We start from the raw sequence: 18,881 nt of genomic DNA, 5'->3' as shown, positions 1-18,881 counted from the left end.
TCTGCCGCAGGGGAGGACAAGACACAAGTGCTTCAGTGCGCAAGGAGGACAATGCATGCCCCTGGGGTGCAACCCCACCCTGCGCCTTGCATACTTCTGCTGGGGAGGGGGAAGGGGCAGCTTCTGGAGCGTTTCCATCAGCTCTCCAGCAATGTGGGCCGCAAGCTGGCTAAAAGGGAGGAGGGGGCTGCAAACGGCAGTAACGTTCTCTCCCATCAGTCCTGTGGGAGGGGGAGGAGGCCTGGCTGCCTCATGTTCCCCCCTCCGCCCCCTTTGGAAGAGACAAGTGCCCCTCCTGCCACAGGGCCTCTTCCCCCAGCAACATCACGGTGCCATTCAGGGTGGGGTTTCTTTGCAAGGCCTGCAAGAGGAGTTCCGTGCAGGACCTGGGACCTCCAGCTGCCCCCCGGGCTGGAGAAGGGGAGCCTGTCCTCCCCACCCCACCCACCCACCCACCCACCACTGCCTCTTTGCATCAGCCTGCCTGGGGTTCTGAGGTGAAGGTGCTTGGGGAGGGGGGCGTTGGAAGGCAGTTCCCCCCCGGGGGCCGCCTTACTGCCGCCACGCACTGTTGCAGGTGAGTGCACACATTCAAGCTCTTGCAGCTCGCAGACTCGCGTCTTCATGTCTCCTCCCCCCCCGCAGGGACCTGGCCCGCTCGGATTCAGACTCCTCCATCCCGCACCTGAGTGACCACCAGCGGGCGTCCGCGTCCGCACCCAAGCTGCGTCCGGCCCCGATGAACAAGCCGGCCGAGGAGCAGCAGCAGCATCCTGCGGAGCCGGTCGAGTCCGAGAGCCCGCTGACGATGAAGAAGGTGCCACCGCTGAACCACCACGGGCTGGAGAAGGTGGCCAGCCTGGTGGAGCTCAGCCCCGGGGGTGCCCGCTCGGGGGACTCCTCCCGCTCGCACAGCCCCAGCTCCACGGAGCCCGACACGCCCTCGCCGCCCACCGATGGCCGTACTGCCCTTGCCCTCCTGGCCGGCAAGGCCAACAGCCGCATCCCGCACCTGGCCGCCAAGAAGATGGCAGGGGGTGCGGCGGCAGGTGAGGAGGACAGCGGCTCCACCGGTGAGGAGACCGACTCGGGCCCTGGCAAGAAGAAGTTCCCGCTCAAGATCTTCAAGAAGCCCCGGAAGTAGTTGCGGGATGGGGGAAGGACCGGGCGAGCTGCCTGCTGCCCTCCGCTGGACCAGATCTGCCCCGCAGTGGCACAGGAGCCCCTGCCCCGCCCAGCAATGCTCTTTGCTGGGGGGCTTCCTGTGGCTAGAGTGCCCCCGCTTGGCTGCGCATTGCTTGCACCCGCTGCCCCCCTTCTGCCGGCTGTGCTCCTCTGCGTGGCTGGGCACCGGAGCGGGAGGACCCCTTCCCTGGCAGGGTGCCCCGGACTGCAGCCTTCCCTTGGGAGCAGAGTGGAAGTTTTGTGGCCCTTCTGACCGGACTCGGATGGCTCGGCTGGGGCAGAGGAAGGTGACGCTTCGGGCTCCTTGCTGTGTCCTGCCCACTCCTGGACTGGCCAGAGCAGCCGCGGGGCTGCTGCACAGGCGGCCGTCTCGGTGGGTCTCAGGGCAAGGAGGAAGGTGGCCGCCCGGCCAGTGAGGTGGCTGCCGAGGCAGGGACAGAGAGGCAGCTCCTCTGCCCGGCCGGCTGCTTTTCTGTAAGGGCCGTTTCATAAAACTGTTTTGAATCTAATAAAGCATGTAGACTATTTTAATAAGCTCAACTGTGTGGTGTCCTTCTGAGATGGCTGCAGAGGGGGCCAGAAGTGCTGCTGCCCCCAGCTCAGCCGGGGACCAAGGAGGAGGCTGCCTCTGTCTTCTCCTGACCTGAGGCGTGTCTCATAGGCGAAATTCCTGCCTCTCGGCCGATGGTGCTCTCCCCACTAGCCAGGAGGGCCTCCCTTGGAGAGAGTGAAGTACCCGGCCTGGAGGCCAGCCTGGGGACGGAGCAGACGGCAGGTTCGGCTGCTCTTTCCACGGTGGCACAACAGGTTTCCTTGTCTGGTTTCCAGGAGGGCCTCTACAAATGCTGACCTTCCCTGAGCTTGTTCTTCCCATCGCCTTTTATTGGAAGTGCTTCGTGAAGCCCCCATGTGTGGGGAGGGAAGGAGGGAGGGGACACTGGGCAAGCATCTTCATGTGCATCCTGGGTGGGCGGGGGGAGAGCCTGTAAGACCCCTTAGGAAAACCGGCAGGGAGGTTGTCTGTCCAGGCACTTCGTCCAGAAGCGTCCTGTTCTGTCCTGGATTCTTCTCTAGCTCAGCTCCGGTTCGTGGGCAGACACTGCCGCCCTGTCTCGCTCTGCTGCACGAGAGGGAGCACAGGGAGTTGGCTTGTCTGGAGGCGGCTGAGCCAGTATGGGGCCCTGCAGAGGTTGGAAGGAGACGCGGGGGGCCGAATCCAGGAGGAGGAATCTAGGGGGTGAGGCACCAAGTGAGCGGAGGGCTGGATGAGGACTGGCATGGAGCAGCAAAGCCCCAGCAGAGACTGGCCTCTTCTGTTTCGGAGGTGGGCAAACCCGCCCTGGCGGGTGCTAGAAAGACCTCTAGAGCCAAGTCTCACCACCTCCGATCAGGGAGTAGAGCAGCCACAGCCCCGGCTGAGCCCCCTGGGCTTCTTGCGGGGAGATGGGCGGGAGGCACCAGCGCCCTCGAGGCTGACCCCCAGCGAGCAGCAGCATCTCTTCTGGAGCACTGCTTTGACTGGAACCTCTCCGCAGGGGTGGCCGGGCGGCACGTGGGCTGGCACAGAAGCCTCCCCATGTGTCGGCCGCAGAATCAGGCCTCGCTGCAATCCGGCAGTTGCCAACTCCCCACAAAGTCGCTGTCTGTCAAGTTCACGGTGTAGGGGACGTCAATGACCTGGTGGGGCAGTTCGCGGCCGTTTGCAGAACGCCAGGAGTTCAGAGGACGGATGGCTTTCCTGAACCGCTGCAATGACACAGGAGACTTACCCGTTTCGGCAGAGCCCCAATTACCCACCTCAGCCACCCAGGGGATTGCCGGGAAAAATCCCCTGCAAATGCACGCCAGGAGACCTCTGGAGAGGCAAGGCGGGCAGGGCGTCTCCCTGCCGCTCTCCAAGAGCTGCCACGCTTCCCGGCAGAAGTTCTCCACTTCTTTCGGCCCCGGGTCTCCAGAAGGGCTGCAAAGCTGCCCCAAGCTCTGGTGCCAGTGACGCTACACGGGGGTGGTGTGTGTGTGTGTGTGTGTGTCTCGCCAGCACCCAGATGCTACCACTGACGTCAAAAGGAAATTCTGCCTGCGGGGGGACTTGACCCCTGCAGGAGAGCAGGCAGAGACCTGCAGGGGAAAAACCGGAGGCGCCCAGGTGCTCTGCTGCACGTTTGCTTCAGTTGCTGGGATCCTGCGGCCTTGCTGATGCGCAGAGGAGGGGGTCCTTGGTGTTCGCTGACACCTCCAGCGCTCTCCGCACTGGGAAACCCGCTGCAAGTCTCTGGGTTGGCTTTTGCAGGACCAGGTAGCTAAATAAACTCACTTTCTGGGTTCATACAAAATGGCCCACCCGCATTCCTTAAGTGGCCCTGGGGGAGCTACCAAAGGCATTTGGCCAGCGCCCTGCCTTTTTCATTTATTTATGATCCCATAGACCCCACCGGGGTGGGCGGGTGGGGGGCAATGTGTGCTCTGGCGCTCACAGGCGTGGGGTTGCTGACCCTTGACTTCCGGCGGCTCTGAGGCTCCCCAGGATGCCAAGCTCCAGTTCCAAGCCACCCAATGGCCTGCATTCACAGGCCGCCTGGCCCGGTGAAGTGTGTGGAGTGTCCCCTGATCCATAATCCTCACTCCTCAGAGAAGGCCAGCCCGGAGGCCAGCCCTGGCGCAGCATCACCGTTTCCCTTCCTGCACTCCCCAATGCGGTTAAACCTTGTTCCCGTCTGGTAGCTGCAGCCTGCACTAACTGCCTTGTCTCGTTTCCTGCCAGCTGAGACTTTGGGCCGGTGGACGCCTTCCCCCTCTGGCCTGCAGAGCTGCAGGCTGCCCTGCTGGTGGGTGGGGTGGGGTGGGGTGGGGTGGGGTGCTGTGTTATACCCACGCTGCCTTCCCGATGCAGCCAGAAAAGATCCAACCCTGCATGGCTGCAACCTAAGCAGGGCTCTGGGGAGCGTTTCTGTCTTCCTTCCAACAGGGAAATCCTCTTTGGAAGTCCCTCTAACAGCCCTGCAAGGTAGGCCTGTATTGCAGATAGCTTGGGGCTGATGAGTCCAGAAGAGCAATGGCTTCCCCTCGGGTCCTGAGCCGCGGCACAGGAGAGGCACACCTGGAGCCTCGCCCGGCTCAGCTCCTTCACAGCTCTGCAGGTGACAGATCGGGGCCCTTCCTGCCAGCAGGCCTCTGCGCAGCCCTTCCTGTGACCTGCCAGACTCTCCCCACAACTCACATCGACCAGTGTCCCAGACTCCCTGCAGAGCGCCACGCCAGCCCAAAGCGGAATCTGAATGCAGGTCAGCACCCCCATGCAGACGCCCAGGGCCTGCCCCCACCGCGGGTACTGGTATGCCCCGTAGTGCAGTGTGGTGCCAGACAGGTCCAGGAAAACATAGAAGAGAGTAAACTGTGGAGGGAATGGGGGGGGTGTCAAAGAGCGGACAAGGGCAGCAGAGGGGAGCAAGGGAGGTCACCCCTTGCCGCCCAGAATCCCCGCCTGAGGATGGGGGGGGCAGGAAGACGGCAAATCTCCCCGCCTGGCCTACCAGGAGCATCCCCGGCGTGAAGACCACCCAGCAGGCCTTGAAGTAGAGCAGCAGCTGGCTGCACCAGGGCGGGCACAGCCGGATCATGTCGACAATGTCTTGGCAAAACTGGTTCACCCCTGCAGGGAAGGAAGCAGGTAGCACGTGGCCGCAGGGAAGGCCCCCGCCTGCCCCGCCCCGCCCCGCCATGCCTCCGCTTGGCGCTCTTCGTTCACGCATCCACCCCGCCTCCCTGCCAGGTGACGGCCCCTGCCTCCTTCCTGACCCAGGGCAAGCGAGGAAGCCACTGCGGTCTTTCGTTCTTTCCGAAGCCAGGCCTCGCCCGCCAGTTATTAACTTAGGAGGTGCCCGGCAGAGCTAAAGGGACGACCCCCTGCCCTTCCGCGATGCCGGGCGGCTCTCCTTCGAGGAACGGGGAACCTGACCGGCCCGACCGAGGGAAAAGGCCCGTTGCCCCTACGGCAGCCACGGTGCTGGCTTGTCGCGGGGACTGACGCAGCGGCCCGCGAAGGAGGGAGGGACTCCCGCGAGAAGCCCCTGCCTGCCCAGCGTGCCTGGCTCAGCCCCAGGCGGGCTCACCGTAGAAGGAGGCGACTCCGAGGCACATGAAGAGGGCGACGAAGATGAGCCCAAAGCTCGTGCTGTAGGTGTCGACAAGCGCGAACCAGTAAATGCCGCCCTGCGAGGGGAAAGCCACAAAGGCCTGGCAGCTGCGAGGCACCGAACCGGGCAAGGCCCTGGAGAGGCAGGAAGAACCGGCCCGGGCCAACTGGTGCCCTGCTCTCCCTCAGAGGGCCGCAGGGTGGGCTTCATCTGAGTGCGCTGCACTTTTCCAAGGGTCCCCAAACCCACCCCTGGGCTCCGGCAGCGCTCGCCCACAAAGGCTCCCAGAAGAGCCTTTTGCTGCCCGGCCAGCACTACACAACCCCTAATGCTGTCCTTTGCCAGCACAACAACGGTTACAACATGGTAAACCCAAACCCAGCATAATAAATCGTTCCTGCTGTAACAAGCAAGGCCCAGTCAAACGGCTCCCGTGAGTGGTGGCTTAATGTGGCAGCCTGGTTTATACCACATGCTAAAGCAAAAGCTGGGTTCACACAACGCAGTGCACCCCCAACCCTACGTCAGCAGCTCTTTCACAGCTGATCCCACCAGAAACCACGTTTTCTCTTGCAGGGGCAAGCCAGAGGGCCTTGCGTACTTCCGAGCTTCACAACGGGAGCAGCAGGGTTCGAGACGAGAGGGTGACGACCCTCCTCGTCAGTCAGAGAGACAGGGTGCCCTAATGGTGCGCGCAGTGAATCACGATAATGGGCATGGGGAAAAGGGAGGGAGCTTTAAACACCCCCCTGTTCCTTTCCCCCTGGCTCTTACCTCAGTAATTAAGAGAAGGCCCAGCAGGTAGAAGGCAAAACAAAGCCCACCCAGAAAGATCACTTTGCGCCTCCAGTCGCGCAGGGATGGGAACTCATCCATCACGGCCGTTGTGATGCCCTCCATGTTTCCAAACTGGCAGGCAGGCAGGCAGGCATTAGTGGCTTTGCCAGGGAGAATAGGGCACACCCTCCCTCCCCCAGTCCTGAGCCACCCTCTCCTACTTGGCACCAGGATGAGCCCGACAAGGAGCAGAAAAGAGACTCAGCTCTCTTTCCCGGGGGCCAGGCACCGACACAACCCAGGCTGTGCATGCTTCAAAAGTGATGCGGAAAAGGTGCTTTGGAACACTCAGGACACAAGTGCCGCCCCTCTTGAAAGCACCTGCAACTTCAATAGGACTCATTAAAGCAGCCGTGTCTTTTCTCAAGCTCCCGTGGAAGCCTGAAAAAACATGCAGCTGCTTTAAAGGGCACAGCTCTCATAGTGAGAATCGTTCACCTGCCCAGGAATCTTCTCTCGGGCCAACTGGAAAGCAGGAGAACAAGGAAGCAGCGTTTTACAGCCCAACCCAAACTTGCAATAGCTTTGTAATTTAAGTAATTTGTGCTGCTTTATAACAGTCAGCAGTTTCGCTATTGCCAACACTGCAGAGAGATTTTGATCTGAAAATAGCTGAAGAAGGGAAGGGAAGGGAAGGGAAGGGAAGGGAAGGGAAGGGAAGGGAAGGGAAGGGAAGGGAAGGGAAGGGGACAGCCAAGGAGCTTCGTTGTTTTAAAAATCACCTCAACGGCCCAGAAGTTTGCTTCAGGACCGCTGGCAATCCTGTGGGAGAGCCTCACCCAGGTGTGACGGCAGCTGGCACCCAACTCACCCAACCCCCACCAGCTTAACGGGGATTGCAATAGATCTGCAGGGGGCGGCTGGGTCAGGCTGCAACGGGAGACACCGGACGGCTGCTTCTTGTGCGTTGCTGGAGCTCCTGGCGCGCTGCCTCCCCCGCCCTCGGCCCTCATGCAGCTGCGAGCTCTGAAGGGGTCCGGGCTTGCTTACCAGAGTGTCCACCCCCAGGGTGAACAGCATCAGGAAGAACAGGATGGACCAGAACACTGAGCCGGGCAGCAGGGCCAGGGCCTCTGGGTAGGCCACAAAGGCCAGTCCGGGCCCTGCGAAAAGAGCGAGGGGTCACTCAAGGGCCACTACGCTGCCTTCTGCTTTCTTCAGACGCGGGCACACTGCAGGTGAAATAGAGTGGGGGACCGAGAGGAGCTGTGAGTGTGTGTGTGGGCTCTTGGCGGGGCTCTTCTTCACGAACCCCTAAGCTGCTCAGCTCCTGCTCCCCAGGTGGCCTGATCCCCAGGAAAAGGGGGGGTGCGGTCTTTGCTCTTGGAGCCGCCGATGAGCCAGGCCTGAGGACCATTGAAGGACTTCAAGACGGCCCTGGCGGTCCCCGGGTGGGCAAAGCCATCGGGAGGCGACTTGCAGCCCAGTCCGGTGGGGCTTCCCAGCGCCCTCCGTACCCGAATCTGCCACCCTCCCGACCGACACCTTCTTCCGCCAAGCCATGTGTCCGAGGATGGAGAAAATGGCGAAGCCGGCAAAGAAGCTGGTGCAGCAGTTCCCGATGGCGATCACCAGCGTGTCCCTGCGGGCAGAGGGAGAGAGAGACTGAACGAGAGTGCTGCCAGCCTTCCTCTGGCTTGGCTTCCTGCGCTGACGCCTCGCCTTTGGCGGACCCCACGGCTGTGCCTTCCTCACCCCCCGGACGGTTACAGCAAGTTGGGTGCTGGGAACCCCAAAAGCCAATTCCTTCCCCCCGTGGCTGATCTGTGCTCGGCCGGGGTTTGTGCCCGGAGCCAGGTCAGCATGGCCGGACCCCGCCTCACCTGATCACGTTATTGTCAAACTTGTTGTAGGAAGCCATGGAGAGGAGCCCCCCGAAGCCGATGCCCAGGGAGTAGAAGATCTGCGAGGCGGCGTCGTTCCAGACCTTCTCCGGGGAGGGGGAGAGAGACAGATTCTGATTCCAGTTTTCTCCCTCTTATAAGTTTCTCTCTCACCTTTTTTTTTTTTTAATCCGTTCCATCGTGCCTGATTCTCGGAGACCGCCTGGATGAGCCCCTGCGGTTTTCTTGGCAAGGTTTTTCGGAAGCGGTTGGCCATTGCCTCCTTGCTAGGGCTGAGACTGGCCCAAGGTCACCCAGCTGGCTTGGTGCCTAGGCGGGAGCAGAGCAGCCGGCCTCTAGCCCGGTGCCCTTAATCCCTACACCAAACTGGCTCTCTACTCTTCGCTTGCAACCCCACTTATTGGCACTGGCTAAAAAGCCCTGTTACTCTACGCATCAGCGCAACACGCCTCTCACAGTTCGTGCCTGCGGGAACACTGAGAGGGGTTAGCATGGCTCACGGAACGTGTGAGCCCAGGTGGTCATGGGTGACTCGGCAAACCGTTGTTAGTCAAACCGCATCTTCATGCGATCCACAAAGCAGGCCAGGGTTTGCAATCACACCGTAAGGGAAGTAAACACACATTTATGGCTTTGGGTTGCTGAACAAGTGATCGTTTGTCCCACCAGACGTGGTTAAGGCGGCATGGCTCACCCCAGGCACGAATCCAGGCCGTGTGGGGTGCCCAGGATGGGGCTGGCTCTAAAGGGTTGGGCTCCCTTCCCTGTAAGCCTTCCCATGAGAGGGCTGGCTCCAGAACAAGGGACCCCGTGCACAGCCGCCCCGTTCCTTCGGCTCCTGCTGAGGCCGCCCCCCAGCCTCAAACCCCTCCTCTGTCTGTCCTTCGGCTTGCAAGAAGGCAGGAGGGGCTCCTCGCATCCTCATAGGCCAGGGTCCCCCCCCGGCCTCACTTTCCCGGCAACGCTGCGGGGATCGCGCCCCCGCCTGAGGGCCTACCTGAGCGCTCCGGAGCCGGCTCCAGTCTGCGGAGAGGTAGAAGCGGACGCCCTCAATGGAGCCCTCCAGCGTGGCTCCCCGGATGATCAACACAACCATGACCACGTAGGGGAACGTGGCGGTGAAGTAGACAACCTGGCAGAGGATGGCAGGCCAGCTGAGAGGGAGAGGCGACCCCCCCGCTGGAAGCAGGCAGGGCCCTCCAGGGCAAGGAAGAGGGGCCTCACCGCGCTGGCCCCCTGCGTGGGCTCCCGTGGGCAGCCGAGACCCGCCACTCACCTTGCCTGAACTGCGGATACCCTTCAGCGTGCAGAGGAAGACAACTGCCCAGGCCAGCAGCAGGCACAGTGCCAGCGGCCACCTCACAGGGCCAGGGTCGCCCAGGCCGGAGCTGTGCACCACCCCAAGCACCCGCTCGCTGAAAGCAGAAGAGGAGGGCTGGCGGAGCGGCGGGTGGCCGGGAGCCTCCCTCCCTAGCCCCCTCCCTGCCCCGGGCCCAGCATGTGGCCCGCAAGAGGGGGCAGAGGAGACATCTTCCCAGCCCGGGCAAAACGGGTGCCCCACAACCCACGGCCACCTTATCCTGGCAGCAGTGAGGGAAAGGGGGAAGGAGACCTCGCTAAGGAGACCCAGCCGGGTCCGGGGGGGGCAGCGGAGAGAGTTCCCCCCTCCCTCCCTCCATACCTGGCCAGATTTGTTTGCTGGGCTGGAGGCGAAGCAGCAACGACAGGACGTTTTTTCTGATCGAACCTTTTGCCATTGTGTGTGTGTGTGTGTATGTGTGTGTGTGTGTCTCCCTCCCACGAGCTGCACTCTCCGGTCGGGGCAGAAGCAGGAGCTCCGGCAGAAGCGGCTGACCAAGGCCAGCCTTGAGCCCCAACTTTCTGCCGCCCCTGGCTGACCCCTAGGAGAGTTCAAGGGGCGCCCTGCCACCTCTCCGAGATTTCCTCTACTGACCCCCGAAAGAGACTCACTTCCAGAAGGCTTCGCTGGCGCTGGCCCAGGAGCTGTTGGCCAAAGACCCGTTCTGAAACGGAACAGACCCTGGTCACAGGGCCGGCCGCACAGGCGCACGCCTCTAGGTCCTCCAGGGCCGGCCAGCCAGCCGGCTCCCCTGCTGCCCGAGTGTCTCCCCGGCCAGAGAGGAGGCGCAGTGCGTGGCTTGGGACAATCCACAGGTTCTCGGCCATCCCCCACGCCACCCACCGCCCCTTTCTCTCCACCTCGGGCCCACCCGGTACCTGAGATTGGCAGAGGGGGCCGTTCTGTGGGGCGTCGCAGGACCAGGGCAGGGGGCTCTGGAAGGACATGCTCAGATAGTAGAAAGTCCAAGCGATGATGACGTTGTAGTAGAGGGAGACCAGCGAGGACACCACCAACATCCCGATTCCAATCCCTGTAGGGGGTGTGGAGGGTGTCGACCAGCCAGGCGCCTAGGACTCCCCTTCCCCAGTTGGGGATGCCTCCAGGAGGGTTGAGGGCACCGCCGGGCAAGGCACAGACTGCCGCTGGGCAGCTCCCCAGAAGCAGCCCTGGGCTCCCTGAGCTCCACCAGAGCAGCAGTGTTGGATTCGTGGCTGGCCAGGCGTAAGGCTGGCATAGGCCCTCGCGTGTGAGGAGGCCAGGACCCGTGTGGCTCAGCCTCTTGGGGCAGCAGCGGCGGAAAGAGATGTTGGGTTTGGCAGGCTTACAAGGCCCAGGGCTCGTCTGCTCATTGCCCCCGGGGGCAGGAGGAGGTCCTCCGCAGGGCAAATGAGGAGGGAAAGCAGGCCCCCGCCTGCAGCCCTCCCGGCCCTAGAAGGACCCTTTGGGATCCCTTCCCCCTCTCACTCCCAGGATGCCCTGCCTGGACTGATGGGCTCCCCTTTGGAGCTCGATGGCTTCTGGGCCCCATTGCAGCCCCCAGGCTTACCTTTCAGGAGGGGGCAGCACTTCCAGACACTGATAGGTCCTGCAGCACCATATTGGCCAAGGCTGAGCTCCATCAGGAAGAGAGGCAGACCCGTGAAGATGAGCATGATGGAGTATGGAATCAGAAACACCCCTAGGGAAGACAACCCAGCGTAGGTGTGGTCCTCAACATACAACACCACCACCACCACCAGCCCTCCTCCTCCTCCTCAATGCAACCGATCGCTGGCCCTGGACGGACTCAAACCACTACTGCAGGAGAATGGATTCCCGCTTGCTTTAGAGGCTACAGGCCTGGGAAAATATGCTTTTTTGGTGCTCGTGGCAACGAGGGCCTGAGGGAAGCAGCACGGCCCAAGGATCAAAGTCTAAAGCTGGGAAAGTCAACAGTGAAGGCCTGGCAGGTTCTCAGGCTAGAGGGAAGAGCTACCGACCCTCTTGCAGGCCTTGGCAGACTTCACTGTGACCCACTTTGCTCAGCCTCAAAAGGATGGAATCATTTCCATGATTTCCATCATTTTATCAATCATTTCCATGACTGGCACACATAAAAGATGGGGGATTCATGGCTTGGAAGTAAAACTCATGGGTGTGGTCAATGACAGGAAGGCAAATACGAGCCAGCAGGGTTAACGCAGTTTTGGGCTGTCTCATGGAAGCATCATGTGAAAGGTGTGTGAGTCTTTTGATGGCGGTGGGGCAGAAATATGATAGATAAATACATGGATGGATGGATGGACGGACAGACAGATGGACAGACAGACAGACACAGACCAGCCCTTCCTTGTTCCTCTCTACTCAAGTGATGGTGAGCCCACATCTGGAGTATTGGGTATGACTCTGACAACCGCAATTCCAGAAGGTTATGGACAGGTTGGTTCAGAGGAGGTGGCCAAGATGATACAGGGACCTGAGGACAAGCTAAAGGAAGGATGTTCAGTCTGGAGGAAAGAAGCCTGAAGGGAGGCATGACATAATTGTTCAGGTACAGAGAAGGAGCCATTAAAGAAGATGGTCAAGAATTACTTCTCACTGTGTAGACAGCAGACACATTGCCACAGAAACTAGGATGAGAAATAATGGGTATAACGTGCAGCTATCTAGAGTTAGTTTAAGAGGAAAAACTTCCTGATGGTAAGAAATGGGCTATAGCAGAACAATCCACCTGTAGAGTCCCCCCGAGAAGCCCTCCCTTTTTGCTCCCCACTTCTGAGCTTCTCCCAGATGGGCAGACCAACACAGTGCAGACACAGGAGAACGTCTCAGTGACTTGGGCTGGGGGCAACACCTTCCTCCAGATGTTGGATTCCACATCACTCACTCCACCTCTGGGGGACATCAGCTGGGTGGAGAAAGCTGCCTTACAGCCTGTTTGCCGAAAAGTTCTTCGGCACTTGGTCCCTGGATCTTCGCCTTCCCCCAAATGGATTTTGTTCCTGGGAGACTGCTCAGTCTACAGTGCCCCCTTGCGGAATGCAGAGGAAAACTTCTGCTGTTGACTTGACCCCATTCTCAGGGTGACTGAACAATTTTCAGGAGCTACAGGTAGTCCTTGACTTATGACCACAATTGGGACTGGAACTTTCGTTGCTAAGCAATATGGTCCTTAAGTGAGTTGTGCCTGATTTTACAACCTTTTTTGCTGCGGTCGTTAAGCGAATCCAATTTCCGCCATTGACTTTGCTTGTTGGAAGCCCCCTGATCACCTGACCCTGAAGAAGACAATGTTAACGTCAACATGCTTGCTTGGCAAGCTCATAGCTGATGGCAAAGAAGTACAAACGGTGATCATGTGATCCTGGCATGTTGCAACTGTCGTAAATACATGCCAATTGCCAAGTGTCCGAATGTTGATCATGTGACTGCAGGGATACTGCGATTGTCGTAAATGTGAGGACTGGTCATAAGTAATTTTTTCAGTGCTATTGTAACTTTGAATGGTTGTTAAATGAATGGTTGTAAGTCGAGGACTACCTGTATGTGCGTTCCTGTAGTCAGAGAAGGATCGGTGTATGTACCTGTGCAGAAAAAGGGAGATGCTAAAGAAGCTAAAGAATGTGCAAGTTATTGAACCATTACACTAATTACTCACATATGCAATTTTGACTTAAGAGCTTACAAAGAATAGAGCCATTCAGAGAGAGAGAGAGAGAGAGAGAGGGGAGTCAGGTGGAAGGGCAGGAGATGCGAGGGCGATCGCCAAGCGGATTGTGGGGGGAGCAAGAGGATGCAAGGAGGAGGTTTGCTCCTGCTTTACCACGGCAGGCAGGCCTTTGACTGCGTGGACCATGCCCCAATGTGGAATGCGTTCAAGGAAAAGGCAGGTCCCACCCGCCGACTCTTCCTCTGAAGGACAAGAAGCTTCTGTTAAGGGCAGAGTGTGGAGAAGCAGGGTTGTTGTGGAGGGGGAGGGGCGAGACGGGGATGCCCGTTGCCCCCACCCTGCTCAAGGCGGGCAGCGAGGATGAGAGAGGCAGGCCTGGGGCAAAGTTCAGGTCAAAACACTCGCAGTTGGAGGCGCGGGGAGGACACCCCTTAGGTGAAAGCGAAGGAGGCTTTGAGCTCCGTATGGAAGCAAAAATGGAAGTGGAACAATCTACATTAATATTAATGAAGAAGACAACGTTAATGTCAACATGCTTGCTTGGCAAGCTCAGAGCTGACGGCAAAGAAGCGAAAGTGTTGGATAATTTTGTTTTCTCGCACTCAACAACAGATAATGAACTATGTGCTGAAGGAATAAAGAGGAAGCAGGAGGAGGAGGAGGAGGAGATTTCAATGCCATTTTCAAGCAATGGTTTTCTCAGTGGCAATGAAAACTGGGCACTGAGACAGAGAAAGAAGACAGATGGATAGACGCTCGGCCGTATGGATACGAGAGCTTCTGCTAAGAGCGCCAAGGGTGGAGGAGGACCCAGTGAATCCGTTCTGGACCAAGGAAGGGCCAAGTGGTCCCATGAGGCAATTACCAGGAATCAAACTCGCATGTCTGATGCGAGTGGAGGAAGACTAGGAAGAGGGATTATACTTCCCGAAGTTGAGGGAAGGGGAGACAGTGGATGGGGGGGATGCGAGGAATTACTGGTAGGTCTTCAAGGAATTGTTACTCCTGGAGGCAGGTAAAGATGGTAGACGTTTGTCCATGCTGTGCCCAGGAGCCGAGCCCGACGATTTGCTTGCGGGCATGGCAAGATCAACCCCAGCCGCATCTGAGGTGCGATGGGGTTGTGCCCGTGGTGACGAAGGCTCGAGGGATGCCTGGCTCAGCTCACAAAGGGCCGCCCCAAAGCAGCAGAGAGGCACTGACATCTTGGAGGCCACCGAGCCATGGCAGATGTGCCATGAGGTGCACCAAAGGCTGAGGACCCAGAGGCGGCCTCTCGCTGCGCCCCCAAACTCCCTTCAGACTTCCCCAGAGGAAGCCGGTTGCTCAGCGACTTCTGGCTCCTGCTGCGGGAACAAGGGTGCCAGAGGAGACGAGGGAAGCCTTTGACCCAGTGGACCCTCCCAGGAGAAGCAGGCCGCCCATGATGTCCGGACAAGGAAGCGGGTGGACGCGGCTCACAACAGCACGTCTTCCACTCCAAAGAAGAGGCCGACATTTGGACTCTGTACCGGCAGGCAGTCGCAAAGAAGGAAGGAAGAGGCGGCAAGGTGCGGAGGTGCTGGAAGCAAGACTGGCACGCAAGGCTAGGGAGGCACGAAGAGATCTAGTGAACGGGGCTGGTCAGAAACCCAGATTTCTTTGCCCTTCTCCCAGTTTCTTCTCCTGAATTTCCTATCCTGACGATTGACTCATTTTCTGCTCTTCGAGCAATGCTGCTTAACCCAAATAACGTTTGCATCTCAGGAAAACCACGGACCCTCTTAGCCAAGCTGCACAACCCCCCCCCACCGCCCCCATCCTGAAGCAGCAGCCTTGAGCAATCCCGGAGGGACGTCCACTCACCGCCTCCGTTGCGATAGCAGAGATACGGGAACCGCCACACGTTCCCCAGGCCCACACAGTATCCCAAGCAGGAGAGCAGGAATTCGTACTTCCCTCCCCACGTCTCCCGGGGTTGGCTGGGCTCAGGGGCCGGCGTCGTGTCCTGGACCGGGACAGATGGCTCCCTCTGGGGCAGCATGGTGGATGGCAGGAAGCACCCCTCCAGGCCAGCCCCATTCGGTTGGGTGACTCTGCCCTGTCGCCCAAGGAGAGATGAGAATGCCAGTCAGGAGCACAGCGGTCAGAGTAGAAGTCCTCCTCCTCGGGGGAAGTGGTCCCCTCCTGGTCCAGGGCCTCCTTTCAGTGGGACCCTTTGCACCAAGAACCTTCTCATCAGGAGCGTGCTCTCCTGGCTCCATCTGCCCCTGGGTCTGGGGGACAGGAGCGTGCAGACTAACCTTCTCTGCAGCTGGACCAACCAATGGGGAGCAGCTTGAGGGCCCGAGAAGGGTTCTGCAGAAAGCCCAGAGAAGCTCTGCCCCGACACCTGTGAGGATCTGTTCCGAGCTTTCTGCCATCAGCTCAGAGCCGTCCTCAGGGCGTGGTCAAAAAAGTCACAGAGATGCAACTAAAGCTCTGCCTGGTTTTAAGGCGGAGCTTCAACTGCGCCGCTGCAGCGGCCCTCTTGACTTTTTTGACCACACCCTGCAGACGCCCCTGCTTGGGCTTCATCCCCCACAGCTCAGCAGAAACGCTGGGTGCTCTGCAGTGCAGAGAAGGTCCTCAGGAGTACCTGCCATTCCCCAGGGAGACTCCCAGGACCTCAGCTGGAACTCCAGCCAGGTCAGCCAAAAACCCACCGGGCACCCCGGGAAGCCATCAACCTTCAGGGACAGGCCAAACGAGTGGAATCCTAGCTCGGCAGAGAGGGCCACCCAAATGCGACGGATGAATCATCTAGAAAACTGCTCTTAATTGCTGGGGGTGTGGGTGTGTGTGCGCCTTTGAGTCAGTGTTGACTCCCGGCGACCGGCTGGACTAGTCCCTGCAGTTTTCCTGGCAAGGTTTTTCGGAAGTGGCTTGCCCCGGCCTTCTTCTCCCGGGGCTGAGAGGGAGGGACTGGCCCAAGGTCACCTGTTGGCTTTGTACCTCACGCGGGACTAGAACTGACGGTCTTCCGGTTCCTGGCCTGGTGCCTTCACTGCTACACCAAGCCAGCTTAGGGTTTAGCGGCTACAAAACCAGGAGGAGCCCACGCGTTTCCAGGGCAGCCGCCCACCCAGCCCCTCGTGGGTACTTCAGTGCAAGTCTTCCTTCAGACGCTCACGAGACCTGTGTTTGGCCCTGAAATTCACGCGTGGGTGAGTCGGGAGCTCTGCTCTTTGGACAACCTCTTGTGGAGTGAAAAGGGGAGTGCAGCGTCTCTGGGAACCTCAGAAATTTCTCAGGCCTCTTTCACCCCCTTTCAGAGATGCCCTGGCATCTCTGTTTTCCTTCCACCTGCGGCTCCCAGGAAAGGCACCGTCTGGCCAGCTGATCACTCGCAGGCTTCTTCAGGCAGATGCTGCCAAACGACGCAGAACGTGCCAAATATGAAAATGACCGGGTGGTATGAATGAGGGCAACTCCACAAGCTCTTACATGAAGGGTCGCTGATCTTCTCCACAAAAGCGGGTTGGATTGCCCATGACCCAAAGGCCACTGGGCCTCACTCCTAGCCCCCTATTTCTTCCTGGACACCTGACCCAAGCACAGCTGTCTCAGGGTCATTGCTAGGCAGGAGGGAGACCGCCGAGGGGCTGCACATCATTTGAAAATCAGAACAGCAAGAGAAGGGGTCCCCAAAGATCCGGTGATGGAGCATGCCAGCCCTCCCAAGGCCTGTGCCTGCCCGATGCCTTGGACTACAGCTCCTGTGATCCTCTCCTGCTGCCTGGGGTTGATGGGAATTGTAGGCCAACACACTTGGAGAGCCCCAGTTTGGGAGGAGCTGGATCAGGCCCAGCACAAGCCACTTCTGAGGCCAGGAACGCAGAATGGCTCAGATCACACCCGCTTTTAGCTAACAGCTCAGCAGCCTTCCTGAACTTGACTTCCAAGGCACTGTGGATTACAACTCCCACAATTCCCCAGGCTAGTTGTGAGTCACAGGAGTTGAAGTCCTACATAAAGGAGCAGCTGTGCCATGCCTGTGTGTGAGAGAAAGATGGAAGCGCACGCACGGTCAGCAGGAGGATCCGGCTGCGGCCGCCAGAAGTACCTCCACAGGCTCTGAGGGATGCTGGCTGAAAGGACTACCCCCTACCCCGAAGGTGAGGACCCCAGATGGACGCCGTGCGGCCCTCGGCTTCTCTTGCACAGCACAGAGAGGGGAGCCCCACAGCGTCCTGGTGCCCTCTTCGGACCCCTGGATCCACGCACACACCGGGGGAAGAGTTGGCCCTCAGCCCGGGAAAGGGGACAGGGCAGAGAGTGAGATGCTCCCTGGCACCTGCTGGGTCTTCCTCCAGCCCCTCCTGGCACTGCAGTCTGGATGCCACCTGCTCGCCAAACACACCAGATTCACGCTCTGGGTCAAGCTGGGCAGAGGGAGGCCCTGCCCAGCTGGGTCAGACCCCAGTTCCCAGGATTCCCAGCAGACTCAACCGAAGGCCTCGCAGGCAGCTGAGGGGTGCCATGAGAGCCTGGAAGTGCCGGGAAACTAAGTGGGAATCAGGCCCTCTTCCCCGGCAGATCTCCCTGGAGATGGGCAGCCTGGTGAGGAAGCAGGTAAAAGTCCTCCAGGTGATGAAACCGCAGCCCCGTGGGCCTCCAAGGTGGAAGGAAAACCTTGGCCAGTGAAGAAGGGGGGTGCTTCGACTCCCCCTCAGAAGAAATGTGGCCCCATCCAAAAAAGGTCAAGAAAAAAAGTGTTTTAAGTCACTGAGGAGCGGAAGCCGCTTTCTCCGGAGGTGCTCAGCTCCTCTTAAAAGAACTTTAAACCAGATGGCTTTGAACGCAGCCATGAAACTCCTCGCAGGACCCCTGCAGACCAGCCCCTCTTCACGGACTTGGTCCAGACCACCCCTGCTCCTGGGGACCCAGAGGTGAGAGCCACCCACAGGCGACCAGGTGCCTTGGCCCACAGATCCCAGCTTTGCTTTGGGTGGAAGAAAAAAGCGTGTGTGGATTCAAACACCCATCTTCTTAAAAGGAAAAGAAAAAAAAAGGAAGCACCAAAACTAACCAAAGAAGTACTGTAAAATGCGCAGATGTTAACTGAGGAGATTTTAACTGGTCGTCGCCCAGGGCCCTCCTAAGCGGGAGAAGCTGCTGCGGGACCGACTGCGAGCTCCAGAGAGGAGCCGCATTCCCGGCCGGCCGGGCGCTTCAGGAAGCGACGCCTTGGTTCGACTCCCCAGGGGGAATCTGGGGGCCGATCCAGCTCGGGGTGCGGGAGGGCTGCCGCAGCCCTTCTGCCTCCTCTTCCGCAGAGCCGGGGCCCTTCGGGGCACGAGGCTCAGGCCGCGGTGGCGCTCGCCCCGCCGCGTCTCCTGGGAGCCGGGACCTTCTGCGCGCCGCGCCTTCCTGCCAGCCCCGCCGGGCCGGCTGCGCCCCTCCCAGCACCAGCCGGGCCCGGCCCTGGTTCCTTTGCCAACCGCCCGGCTCTTTCCCGGCCCCGTCGCCAGAAGGCGGGCTGCGCTGCCCACTGGCGGCTGGGCACCAGAAGGTGGCCTCCAGGCGGGGGGCACGCGCCGGGCCCCCATTGCAGGGAGGAAGAGCTAAGCCGGGGTCTCCCACCACAACCACCCTGCTGGGTAGGCTCAGGTTGGGCTGAGCCGGAGCCCCGCGGGCCGAATCCCGCGCGGGCGAGCAGCAGCCGCCTCCCGCCCCAGCGCCCCTCCGGAGCCCCTCCGACTCTCCTGCCGGGACTCACCGGGCTGGCAGCAGCGGGAGGCTCCATCGGCGCGACGGGCAGCACCGACTCGCTCCAGTTCCGGCCGGCAGCACGGCCGAGCCCGGCCAGGCGGGCGAGGCGGGGCCAGGGAGGCCGGCCGGCCCACCAC

At 60.0% G+C, this 18,881-nt stretch overlaps 2 protein-coding genes across 7 annotated transcripts in view; one reads left to right on the top strand and one right to left on the bottom strand.

Moving 5' to 3' along the window:
* Nucleotides 1–1,711, top strand: part of STIM1 (stromal interaction molecule 1) — a 91,614-nt gene extending 89,903 nt beyond the window's left edge. For 2 of the 3 annotated variants that reach the window (XM_088140364.1, XM_088140363.1), the window contains exon 12: nt 646–1,710. In XM_088140364.1, the coding sequence (XP_087996490.1) occupies nt 646–1,144 (499 nt within the window). In that variant the 3' untranslated portion in view covers nt 1,145–1,710. Of the gene's footprint in view, nt 1–645 lie in introns of all 3 variants that reach the window. The other variant, XM_088140362.1, reaches the window with a different exon arrangement.
* A 117-nt stretch (nt 1,712–1,828) lies between these two features.
* LOC103055847 (sodium-dependent proline transporter-like) lies at nt 1,829–18,845 on the bottom strand. 4 transcript variants are annotated; one of them, XM_088140360.1, is made up of 15 exons: nt 18,752–18,845; nt 14,857–15,091; nt 10,909–11,040; nt 10,238–10,392; nt 9,971–10,023; nt 9,276–9,414; nt 8,997–9,131; nt 7,979–8,082; nt 7,613–7,737; nt 7,146–7,258; nt 6,093–6,227; nt 5,295–5,394; nt 4,716–4,834; nt 4,403–4,576; nt 1,829–2,931 (listed from the first exon to the last, which is right to left on the bottom strand). In XM_088140360.1, the coding sequence occupies exons 1-15, from the start codon at nt 18,776–18,778 to the stop codon at nt 2,779–2,781; spliced, it is 1,899 nt and encodes a 632-aa protein (XP_087996486.1). In that variant the 5' UTR covers nt 18,779–18,845; the 3' UTR covers nt 1,829–2,778. The 4 variants fall into 4 exon arrangements, with proteins under 4 accessions (XP_087996486.1, XP_087996487.1, XP_087996484.1 ...); XM_088140361.1 differs by having other exon boundaries at nt 5,295–5,356; XM_088140358.1 differs by having other exon boundaries at nt 2,802–4,576.
* Between the last annotated feature and the right edge of the window lie 36 nt (nt 18,846–18,881).

The sequence above is a fragment of the Python bivittatus genome, unplaced genomic scaffold, assembly GCF_059951505.1.
Source record: "Python bivittatus isolate LINGU-HERP-01145 unplaced genomic scaffold, Pbiv_v1 ctg000340_np1212, whole genome shotgun sequence".
In the NCBI taxonomy this organism is placed as follows: Eukaryota; Metazoa; Chordata; class Lepidosauria; order Squamata; family Pythonidae; genus Python; species Python bivittatus.
The sequence above is the reverse complement of the archived record's forward strand: the minus strand, read 5'-3'. Positions and strand labels throughout refer to the sequence as shown.